The sequence below is a fragment of the Vigna unguiculata genome, chromosome 2 (assembly GCF_037176805.1).
Source record: "Vigna unguiculata cultivar grain cowpea cultivar isolate G323 ecotype 2 chromosome 2, ASM3717680v1, whole genome shotgun sequence".
NCBI classification, from domain to species: Eukaryota; Viridiplantae; Streptophyta; class Magnoliopsida; order Fabales; family Fabaceae; genus Vigna; species Vigna unguiculata.
This window is the reverse complement of record NC_140793.1, coordinates 5,372,977-5,385,378: the sequence shown is the minus strand read 5'-3', so window position 1 is coordinate 5,385,378 and position 12,402 is coordinate 5,372,977. Positions and strand designations below refer to the sequence as shown.

At 32.4% G+C, this 12,402-nt stretch overlaps 1 protein-coding gene across 2 annotated transcripts; it reads left to right on the top strand.

Moving 5' to 3' along the window:
• Nucleotides 1-6,973: 6,973 nt before the first annotated feature.
• LOC114173339 (serine/threonine-protein kinase SRK2E-like) lies at nucleotides 6,974-11,776 on the top strand. Of its 2 annotated transcripts, XM_028057659.2 has the most exons (9): nucleotides 6,974-7,574; nucleotides 8,357-8,431; nucleotides 8,530-8,631; nucleotides 8,716-8,769; nucleotides 8,881-8,973; nucleotides 9,186-9,278; nucleotides 10,167-10,271; nucleotides 10,346-10,444; nucleotides 11,282-11,776. In XM_028057659.2, the coding sequence occupies exons 1-9, from the start codon at nucleotides 7,398-7,400 to the stop codon at nucleotides 11,576-11,578; spliced, it is 1,095 nt and encodes a 364-aa protein (XP_027913460.1). In that variant the 5' UTR covers nucleotides 6,974-7,397; the 3' UTR covers nucleotides 11,579-11,776. The 2 variants fall into 2 exon arrangements, with proteins under 2 accessions (XP_027913460.1, XP_085525878.1); XM_085669752.1 differs by having other exon boundaries at nucleotides 8,530-8,769.
• Nucleotides 11,777-12,402: the final 626 nt, after the last annotated feature.

Here is a 12,402-nt window from a genome sequence, read left to right as displayed (position 1 = left end):
ATATATATATAATACATGTTTATGCACACATAACAGTTGACACTAAACTCAATTATCCAGATACATGTCTTTGATTTAGAATTCATTGGAAGTGTGCACATATGATGGTTCCTAGACTCTGCAGAGTCTAGCCTCAAGGGGTTATCACCCAACCACGCACAAGGTTAATCTCCTTCACGCCTAGGTCCCAAAAACAAGTTCAAAGACTAGGATCTCCTACGACTCTTACCACATAAATCATTATACTCTATTTGAGTTTGAATGATTATTAGAGTTCAGAATACCTCTTTCTTGACATCTCTTATATCAAGGCATATACTAACAACACCATCACAACATCATTCCCATATTCATTATTAATCATAAACAATAAACAAAGTAGCTCAAACAATAAAAAGCATCACCAAGGATAACAGTGCACAGAAACAAAGCTAGTATAAGAAATTGACGCTTAGGGGTGGCGTTGAACGCCATTCCCCTAACAGTAAGTGGCGCTCAACGCCACATAGGCGTCACTTAGCATCCAAGCATTCACAAAAGGACTCAACAGTGGAGAACTTTCGGTCAATGCCCTAGAGCTAAAATGCTCCTAGACCTGCGATGATTATTGGCGCTTAATGCCACCTGGATGTCGCTCAACGCCTAACAATGTGCAAAAAGTGGAGCTCAACAGTGGGGGCTGCCACTCAATGACATATAAATCCGCAGTAGAAGATTTTCTGCAATTGAGTGAACTCAAACCTGATTAATCACCCAAATTGGTATTCCTTTCTTAGTGATTTGGTTCAAAACAGTTTTAGCACATGAAAAGGAGTACCCATTCATGCAAATGATCAGTTTCGAAGTTTCCCAATCAACATAAATTTCAACCATATCAAACAAGCATAAAGTCAAATATACAACACACAAACTTACACCAAATCATACACATCAGTTCAGATTCATCAAACAATTGTCTTTGTTGTTTATATGCATCCAAACTTTCTTTGCATTACATTTACTATATTATACATAAAAAATGTGTCAAATTACGATACTAAAACATTTATAATTTTAAGATTATGTCCTAGCCATACCTAATTCTATCACAACAAAAAATTACAATATTATCATCAAGTTATTTGAAGTGTGTCTTATTTTTGTTAATTGTGTTTGATATTTCATCAAATTTCATTTATGGTATAGTACTTTAACAAAATTGTATATAGTCCTTGTGCATCTAACACTTCTTAGTATACTTTGTCTACTTTTTGAATAAAAAATATTTATTGCTCTTTGCAACATCTTTGTTTAAGTTGTATGTGCACTTGGTATTTCTTTGCACCACACCAAGGTATTATAAACTTCTGCACAATAAGTATTATTTATTATAATCAAAGATATCATTTTTAGAGTTGGTTTATATATAATATGCATATCAAAGACAATACATATTCATAACAAATATATCATTAAAGGAAATATATACTTTAAAGCATATATAATTGAAGACCAACAAAAATATTATGAGACACTTATGTTATAAATTAAGATTCACATAAGCCTTATGCAACAAGTATGTATACATGACTTGAACCGTGTGAAAAGTGAGAAGTTGATATTTGATTTGATAAGGACTTTATCTTTATTTTCGATTTCGTGTAAGCTTTAGAAAGAAGAGATGATATGGAGAGAAGCTCATGATTGTTTCTATTATATAGTATAATCTCTTTGTCAGACTCATTTGATGAGAGATCAAACATATGTCTGTCATGTAGCACATGTTGGCTACTTCTTCTTCTTCTTTATATTCAAAATCGTTTAGGCTCTCCCACATGGACATAAGGACTTTCTTTATGTCTTTCTTGAAGAGACAATTTGTCCTTTTTTAATTATTATTTGCTTCTTTTCCCTTGAGTCTTTTCTTTGATGGGTTGAAACTTTTTTCCTTTGAAACCTACTTTATTCCTCCACATGTGATGGATTTTCCTTAAGATGAAGGAAATTTCATCTTTAACTTCAAAGTCTTCATTCTTTGAAGGTTCACCTATTAGTTTTTCAACCTTCAAAGCTTTAGTAGGTGTATATCTCTTATTTTGTGTCTTTAAAGTGAATTAGTTTTTCTTTCCTTTATTATCATTTAATCTTATTATAATTTTAGCTCATGAGATTTAAGGATTTAAATAAGCTCTTCAGCAAACACTTCATCTAACCCTTCCGAGATCCTCAAGGTTATTACTTGTGGTCTTCATGGCTTAGGTAAGTTGGACAATGTTTTGTCAATATCATCATATAAATTATAGTACTTACCTACAAAACAAAGCTTATACTATCTAAAATTTATTGAGCATACTTGATATGCTCTCATTTTCTTCCATAGTACAACTTGTGTTATTAAGTAAGTAGAATGAGTTTGTCACTCTTACCTATATGGAACCCTAATATGTAATGATAAGAGTCTCCTACATTTCCTTTTCTCCATTATAGGCATGCATCTTAAAGTATTCCTTATTTGATGGAGCACACATAAGAGCATTGGATGCTTTGGATTTTAAAAAATATATATGTTTTTAACTCATTTGTCAAATAGGTATGACTATTTTCACTATATAATTTGTTATGTGTTTTGTCAAACTTATCTTTGTTTATAATTGTTTTCTTATGTAGGGTTGAAGCCTAACATGAGAGACTTGTGTTTTTATTGGGAACTAATTAACAACATGATAACCTTACAACATAATATAATTAAAGTTTCATTTAAGAAAAGTCTTCATATGGTTAATCATGTGACATCACAACATAAAAAAACTACACGATTTTTGTGTCAAAATATGCATTGCAACATATTGCGAAAAAAAAATGATCGAGTAAAATATGTTGAGTTAGATAAGGTATTTTGTGAATTAACTTCATATGATATTGGTACCATGTCACTACATTTAGTGGATGTCCACAATTAAGTTTTTATGATGTTTCATATGATGAAGTGTTCATACATTGGTATATCTAAAAGGAATTTGATATCATCTTGAATAAATTTAAAGAGTTTGGCAGTGTACATCTATATATGACATCATTGTGTGCACAAGGTCAAAACAAAGGGGCAAAAAATGGGGTGTGTTAATAAGCTTACAAGATCAAATAAGTCTAACTTATCTTATTTTTAGTAGGTTGATGTCATGCATTCTTAGCATGGTAGTTCATTTACTTGACAATCTAACAATGGAAAAATAAATGATACTTTGGTAAGAATTTGGTATGAAAATTAATTTCATTTATGGATCCATTTGATGTTGAGGTTCATCCAAAAAAATATATATATATATATATATATATATATATATATATATATATATATATATATATATATATTTATTGTTGATGTAAAGATTGATGGTCATTGTGGTATTGCAACATTGCTAGGCATGTGATAGGAGTTATGAGTTGTTTTTGACTTGAACTTACTTAAAGAACTTAATCGATGACATTATGAACAAATCTATTTAGAGGTAATTAATGATATCTTATGCATGTCTATCATACAATATATTATGTTTAATTATATTTTGAAATATGTTCCAAGATCGGTCATCTTGAAACACCTTTCTAGAATATTTATTTACAACATGCTTCTAGAATATTTACTCTAGAAAAATATTTCGGAATGATTCCAAAATGATGTTCATGAATGATGAAGCCAAAACACTAATTATGTGATAGGTTATATATATTTCATATAGGTTATGGTCATGGTCATGGCATAGTTATGGTCATTGAGAGATTGTGGTTCTATATGGTTATATGACATTAGTCTTACACATATAAGACCTTAGACACCACTTTTACACCAAAACCTTAAGGCAATGTTGTTATGGGTCTTTATTCTTATATAGTGTTTAACTTTGTCTTTTCTATCCAATGTGGGACTTTTTGACTCACACTTGGACTATTCCCAACATCTCTTCTCAAGGGTGAGTCCCTTGTTTTTTTCTTTTTTTCATATGGTTATGCAGTCAGTCACTCCGAACCATCGGCTCTGATACCACTGATAAGTTATATATATTTTTCATATACGGTTATGGGCATGGTTATGGCATATGGTTATTGGGAGATTATGGTTCTATATGGTTATATGACATTAGTCTTACACATATAAGACCTTAGACACCACTTTAACCCCAAAACCTTAAGGCAATGTTGTTATGGGTCTTTATTCTTATATAGTGTTTAACTTTGTCTTTTCTATCCAATGTGGGACTTTTTGACTCACACTTGGACTATTCCCAACATTATGCAATCCAATCCTGAAAAAACAATCTAAAAATCTCCCAAAATAATCAATAAAAAAAAGTTACAATTTCATAATGTAAAAGAAAAAAAAGGACGCACTTACATGTTCTTTTGCAAAAATAACAATGAAGTGTGACGAAATGCACTAATGCAGTAATGATAATATCAACTATAAGAGTAGCACAAGTGTCGTGTACAGCAGTTGTCTCATGCAAACCAAAACCTAGGGACAAAGAGAAAGGAAGAAGAATTAGGTTTCAAGTAAAGTTATAGGTCAAGGGTATTTTTGTCTTTGGATCTTTTTACTATGGTGCAGGTAACAATTATGGAGTTCATGAAGTAAGATTCTTTTTATAAATATTTAGGCTCTCTCTCGGCCCAAATTACGTGCATGTCTTGTTAATTGTTTGGACCGAATAAAGTGCACCTCCTTTTTTTATTAATGTTATTTTCTAAGAAATTTGAAATTAATGTTTGGATGAATTTTAACATTTCTAGGGATATTTTTAAATTATAAAATAATAAATAGAGTTAAAGCAGAAGTTATAAGGTGGCTAAAATATCAATTTTCTCATTCTCGACAGAATACAACTCACTCATTCCTTATCATGACAATAAAATTGAAGCAAATCACTTTGTAATTCACTTTCTCAAATGGCCAATACCAAAAATATATTTTGAATACCAAGCAAACATGAAAATTCTACATTCCCAATTTATGTTCTTTTCAATTATTTTTTATTCTTGTAGGAAAAACGCATTCTTACATTTCAAAATACTATTTGATTTCTAACAAAATAATGCAAAGAGTGTTCTAACTTTCATGAGAGTGAGTAGAAAGTTGACAAATACAATACAATCCCATGTTTATAGGGTAAACAGAGAGCATTTTTCTTCTCATATCTTGGTTGAAAAATGAGAGAGAAAAAAATAATAAGTAAAGTAAAATTAGAAGAAAAAAATTATTTTCACTCAATAAAATTACAAGAAACAATGATATATCTATTAATTAGTTTTTAATGAACACGTACCAAAAAGAAATACAATAATTCACAAATATTATAACGAATCACATGCCCAAACAAACAATAACGAATTGCACAATACAAAGTTTAATTTTTTTTCTCTTTTCCCAACCTCTAAAATATTAAAAAGACCACACTATATATAGTGACCTAAACTAACAACTATAATGAAATAATAGAAAGTATTAATTAACTTAGGGAAGATGAGTAATATTAGCTTAGAAAAATACTTCATTTATGAGATGTTCTAGAAAAATAAAACAACAATGCACTCTCAATGTTTTCAAAATAGAAAAAAAATATTATACTCGTTTCTTGTAGATCATATTTATAAACAAGGTTATGAAAAGTACTATAAAATTTGTTAGAAAATATTATGTTTGTTTGGAGGAAAATTCTTTATAAGATTTAAAAACAAAAGAAAAAAGTAGAAAATAAAATTAGTTTCTCCTTAAAACTAAATTTAAATAATACAATAAGAAACTCGTTTTTTTGGAAAAATTAATAGGAAATATCTTTTATAAATTAAACTAATTTTAACTCGTGAAAAAAAAAATTAATTTTACTTTTCCTTTCTTATTTCTTTCTCTATGAAAGAAAATATCTATAAATAAGTAGACTCATTATTTAAGAGCAATCTTACAGTTTCATCGTTCTTATTTATTTTGAAAACATCCTCATTAATTTTATGATACAAGTCATTGTCCAATAATTTTTAAATAAAATATTTTATGAAGTTATGTATCCAAATAAAACTTTATATACATTGTCTAAATATATATATTTGTCCAATATATCGTTTTCCTTTTGCTTCGACATGAAGTTTCGACAACTTTAATATACTGCCTTTACTATCAACCAAACAAAGAGGATGCACATTCTGCATTTCTATTAACTTATCCATCTACTTTTATTTGTCTTCTAATGCCTATTTCTTTTTATTTGCATACATTATTGTTCCATTTTTTAAATATTCTTTGTTGCCACTGTTACTGACACCATTCTGTCACCTTTATATCTTTGCTCAATTATGGGTGCTCCCTTCTAGTTATGTCTAGCTCTGAGTCATGAACAAACTCTTGACAATTGTATATCATTGAAGAAATAAAAAAAAATATATGGAGTAAAATTATGATTGATCGAGCCAATTGTTAATTGACCTTAATGATGTTATTATAACAAATTTAAGGTTGGAATATTAGTACTAAAATTTTCATGATTGAAATATTTGTTTTGATATATTTAATAATATCATATCATTTAAAAATTCAGCATAACTTAAATATATTTTCTTTTTAAATATTTTAAGATGTTTTTGTAAAATAAAACATTACAATCCAATTCCATTGAAGTACTAAAACGAAATAGATTCCAATTCCATTAAAATACTAAGAATAAAATGATTTTTAGCATTACTTGAATCATGTCACTCATTTTTTTCCCAACGAAAAAGGTTGCAACTGAGTTGAACTAGAAAAATGGTAAAGGTGTTCCTTAATTTCTCAGTCTGTGGTTGACACGTTTCACTGATTTAGTGACAAACAGATGTAAACTGATCCGATCATCATTGGAGTTGCTGAAAGCACAAAATAGAAAATCCAAAGAAAAAGAAAAGAAAAGAAAAATTAAGAAATTAAAAACATGGTAGCCTCATGCATCTCAGATTCTCAGAGTTTTGGATAAAATCAAAAAGATAAACTTTGGTGAAAGAAGGCACACAGAAAGAGAAGAGAGGGTGAGGAAAAATAAAGGAAAAAGAAAAGAAAGAGAGGTTTCACTTTCAGGTTCAGTTTCACTTTCACGAGCCTATCACCGACCCTCTGCTCCTGCAACTTCCTCCTTCAACCACTGCGAACTCTGAAAGAAAGAATAAAATATCCCCATTTAGTTTGGTTGGTGAAAGTTGAAACCTTTTCACACGGGCTCAAGTACCAGCTTTCCCTTGTTTTATTTTTGTCAGCAGCGACCCTGGTTTTGTTTTTCAAAGATCTGATCTGGGTTTTGGATGATTCAATGTGAGAGTTAAGATTTTGCTGTTGGGGTTTTGTTGTTTTGGTTCATAGTGATAGAAAAAGTAAAGGTGGGATTTGTAAAGGGGTGGAGATGGATCGTTCTGCGATGACTGTTGGGCCAGGAATGGATATGCCAATCATGCATGACAGTGATAGGTATGAGCTGGTCCGTGATATTGGGTCGGGGAATTTTGGTGTGGCTAGGCTCATGAGGGACAAGCACACTGAGGAGCTTGTTGCTGTGAAGTATATTGAGAGAGGTGAAAAGGTTTGTTTCCCATTTTAGCTCAATTTTTTCTGTTTTTGTTCTTCTTTCGTGAATTAAGCTCTCCTTTTCTCTTTATCGTGCTCGTAAAGTTTTAGTTTGGGTGGGGGATTTTGGCAACTGAAGTCTGTAGGTTATGATTTGATTGGTTGGGTTCTTTGTTGGAAATGGTTCTACTAGTGGTGGTGGGTGCTTTGGTTTTCAGTTGGACGGTGCTAAAAGAGGTGTAGGTGATTAATAGGGGTGTGCATCTGGATTTCAGTCTGTTTAGAATTGAGATGTGTACGTGCTGCCTAATCTAATTGTATGCACTGGTTTTGCTGTTCTTATGTTTGGATGGAATTTCCGGCCTTTGGGAATATGAACCTAGATTTTGCTTTCCTCTTCTACCTATAAAAATTAAGCTCAATATTGGAATTAGTAGACAGTGGAAGACCCTTGAACTCTTACTGTTTTCAAAGCATAATGATAAGTGTTGTTTTTGGTTCTAAATGTTGGCTGCGGTGATTCAATTGAAAGTGCAAATGCTACAGTGTGCTTGATAGCAGACTTTCTTAACTAATGTTATATCTGCCTTAAACCCTTGACACTTGTTTGTGAAGTCACATGTACACCAGCATTCCCCCTTATGGTGAAGCTTATCTAGAGTTTATGTGAATCAATTTCGTTGGATTTTACATGCTAAGCTATGCTGTAGAGTTAAATGAAGTTTGAAAGGTATTGTGTTGCATGCATGTGGTTTTCCCTGCATTACATTAAGCTTAGTCATGTTTTTTTCTTAACAGATAGATGAAAATGTACGAAGGGAAATTATAAATCACAGATCATTGAGGCATCCCAATATTGTTAGGTTCAAGGAGGTTTGTTCTCTTTCTGTACACATCCAAAGTCTTAGCCGATTTCTTCCTACATATACCTAAGGCGTATTTTAATCAGTTCTCATTCTCTGAAAGTATAGGTCATACTAACACCTACACATTTGGCTATTGTGATGGAATATGCTTCTGGAGGAGAGTTATTTGAACGGATTTGCAAAGCAGGAAGATTTGGTGAAGATGAGGTTCTTATCTTTTCCAATCAAGCATTCTTTCCAGTGTTGTTGCAGTTACCGTTTACCCTTAATGTCTATTATGTTTTGCTGCAGGCACGGTTCTTCTTCCAACAACTTATATCAGGGGTTAGCTTCTGTCATGCAATGGTACATGAGTTTGGCAACTTTAGTCTTTACTTTCTCGTTAGTGCATTTTCTGCCTGAAAGATATAGTAAATTGTCTGACTTGAATGTCTCCATTTCTCTTCTTTAATAAAGCAAGTATGCCATCGTGACTTAAAGTTGGAGAACACATTGTTGGATGGCAGTCCAGCTCCTCGTTTGAAGATTTGTGATTTTGGGTATTCGAAGGTAATTTTCTTTCTTCATACTGTTTTATTTGTTGATACCTTCGCATTTACAATACTTGCATTCCAGATTGACATTGGAACCGGGTACTGTTTAGGAAGTTCATTGCAATTTTATTGTACCCCAAGATCAAGAATTTTCTTCCTCTGTACTTTGGCTTTGTGGATCAGTTTGTACTATCTGTGACATAAATCCTGATTGTCTTACTTTTGCAGTCCTCTGTACTACATTCACAACCAAAATCTACAGTCGGAACCCCTGCATACATTGCTCCTGAAGTTTTGCTTAAGAAAGAATATGATGGCAAGGTATTATGTAACTTCCATCCCCGAAGAAAATTCATAGAACTGTTGTATTGGCTTATTTGGTTCTTATAGTTTGCAATTATATGTTGGTGACCACAACAACCTGTTAATTTGTTCCATGCAGTATAGAATCTACCATCTTAATGTCAGTAAAGACACTATGACACTATCTAGGTGTTGCATGGAAAAACATATAATGATATGTTCCGTAATCACTACAGGTTTAATTGGATTGTCACTGTTTTAGCATCATCCTGCTTGTTAAATCTAATTCAGTGAGTAGTAGACTTTGGTTGATATCTGGAGTTGTATTTTGTTGGCATGTCAACAGCATACAAGACCTACAACTTACAAGGACAATAGTGTAATACTTTTCACCTTAACTAGTACATTGAGCTCTTTCTCCCCGAACAATAGAACATAACCAAGAGTGAGAAATGAAAAATATTTTTTTCTATTTAAGACTCATTGCAATCTCTTTCATGGTTTCCCAGTGTGAAGTGTGAATTCTTTCAGAAAATGGAGTTTTTTCTGAGAGCCTTGTGGTGTTCTGAGTAATAAGAATCCCAGTGACGATCAAGATCAACCCCATCACTTATAGTTCTCCAAACTGAATATCAAAACGGTCCTCCATTGTTTTCTTGTCACTTTCTCTATGCATGTTTCTTATCAGTGGTTGTGGAACTTGAAGAGAAGTTTGATAATTGTGAGACTAATATATCGTGGATCTTCAAATTGTTTACTTTTCATTTATGGTTAGATCGGGTTGTGACTAATGTTATGCTTGATCTCCTACACATGAAACTAAATTTTAGATTATAATCTGAAAGCACTACTTTCAGTACAGCTATGCATTTTCTGTAATATACTTTGCATTCAACTGTGACTCAGATTGCAGATGTGTGGTCCTGTGGGGTGACCTTATATGTCATGTTGGTAGGTGCATATCCTTTCGAGGATCCAGAGGAACCTGCAAATTTCCGAAAGACAATTCAGGTAGCTTACTTACTGGACCCGTGTTTAGGTCACTGCAATTCGATTTTGTTTAAACAGTTGGATTTTGTTTGCAGAGGATTTTGAAAGTCCAGTACTCAATTCCTGATTATGTTCATATATCTCCGGAATGCCGTCATCTAATCTCAAGGATCTTCGTCGCAGATCCTGCACAGGTCAGCTTATAATTTTTCTAATTTTTCGATCTGAAAATTTTGTGCTTCGTTTATACGATTGAATCTTAAAAATGTGCTAGCAACACACTGTTATGTATCTAGAAGGGAGCAACTCAGGATTATAAATCTGTATTGGTATTATGATGATGAGTTTCTTACAATGGATAAGAAAGTATTACATCAGCTACTAGCTAGTACAGATGAAACCAAAAGACAGAGAAGAAAGGAATCCTCCAGAAGGAAGAAACGACAGAGAGAGAAAGTATTACATCAGCCACCCCTCTCTCCCTCTCTTGCTGTTCTATTTCTAGAATGGTACTACAAAATCTTGCAACAAATAATTTGTTATTCTCTTTCTCACTCTTGTGCACTTTCATGTGCATAGGATCTTGTGCCCGCTGTTTATTCTTCTGTTAACCATCACTTTACAATTTTTCCCTGCCTCCAAATTTTCCAGCTCACGGTCCCATTGGCATTTATCAGTGTTGGGTTTGTTACACACACTTTCAATTACCCTTCTAACTCTCTCCTAAAATATTGATAGCTAGAGACTTTCAAACACTCTTTTTAATTCTCTAGCATGCTATTAACTATCAGTTAAAATTTGTTGAGAACTACAAAATCATGAGTGAGGTTTGTTGAAGAAGAAGCAGAATCTTCCAAATTTGTGATTTCCAATCAGTTTGGACATTTAAAACTGTGTTACATAAAGCTAACACTTTCCATGTGAAGAGTTGAAGTGAGATGAATCATCAAATTAATATTCCATTTCAAGTTAAGCCCCCCTTGTTTGTTTTTTTCTTACCTTAAAATGGAGACTAATATCGTTTTATGCAGAGAATAACTATGCCTGATATTCGAAGTCACGAGTGGTTTTTGACGAACCTTCCGGCAGATCTGATGGTGGACAACACAATGAGCAACCAATTTGAGGAGGCTCATCAACCAATGCAGAGCATTGAAGAGATCATGCAGATAATTAGAGAAGCTACAATTCCTGGAGCCAAAACTCAGTCTCTCAACCAGTATCTCACTGGTAGCTTGGACATGGATGATGATGACATGGACGAGGACCCAGAGACAGATTCTGATCTCGATATTGATAGCAGTGGAGAAATAGTTTATGCAATGTAAGTTCCTGCCAGACACTGTAAACTCAATTCTCTCATCAATTTATAAGAGATCCAGTGGAATTGTTAGAGTGCGTGGAAGAAAAGTATTTCACATATGGAGGGAAAGGATTCTATGATCAAAATCTTATATTATCAGGATCCACTCTGCTTGTATTTTATGATCTTTAATGATCCTATGCTATCTTTCATTTCTGGCATCTATTCAGGTTTCAGTTTTCTCAGTTAACTTTATATATTGTTAAATATGAAATATTTTTACACAAACATCTAATACAAATTTACTTTATCACTATATTACTATACTTCATTAATGGGATCATATTGTAAAATAGTAAAAAAAAATTCGATGTTTATTTTACGTTTGGTGTTTATGGTTGGAAATTTCATGAATTTGTGCTTAATTTGTTCATAGACAGATATGGACTCAAACTGCTTTCTTGTGCTTAATTTGTCAGTGATTATTCTTTATTGAAAAACTTTGATTAACTAAATTTGATAAGGTATTTTCAATCATATCTTTTAAGACTAGAATCCGGATGAGAGTTACTTAAAAGGATCCTATTTAGATCGATGTTAAAATGGAAGCTTAATTCTTATCAAGGGAAAAATACTTTTTTCTAAGTGAACAAAAAATTAGAGAAAATTGTTTTCTATTTTCACAAATGTATCTAAAAGGCACAACAGCCACATGAACAACATAAGAGATGCACCACCTGAGGGCAACACACATGGTGGAAAAACAAGCAATCTGTATGCGTGGTATGAGTCAAAGATCAATCAGGCGCAGATTGATTGCAAAATCAACAAAAGCAGCATTTAAACATC

Bases quoted from the DNA above. Each gene is read 5' to 3' on its own strand.
- LOC114173339 (XM_085669752.1), top strand. From the start codon at position 7,398: ATGGATCGTTCTGCGATGACTGTTGGGCCAGGAATGGATATGCCAATC. The intron at 10,272-10,345 runs GTAGCTTACTTA...TTTTGTTTGCAG, and splicing joins ATTTCCGAAAGACAATTCAG to AGGATTTTGAAAGTCCAGTA. The intron at 10,445-11,281 runs GTCAGCTTATAA...CGTTTTATGCAG, and splicing joins TCGTCGCAGATCCTGCACAG to AGAATAACTATGCCTGATAT.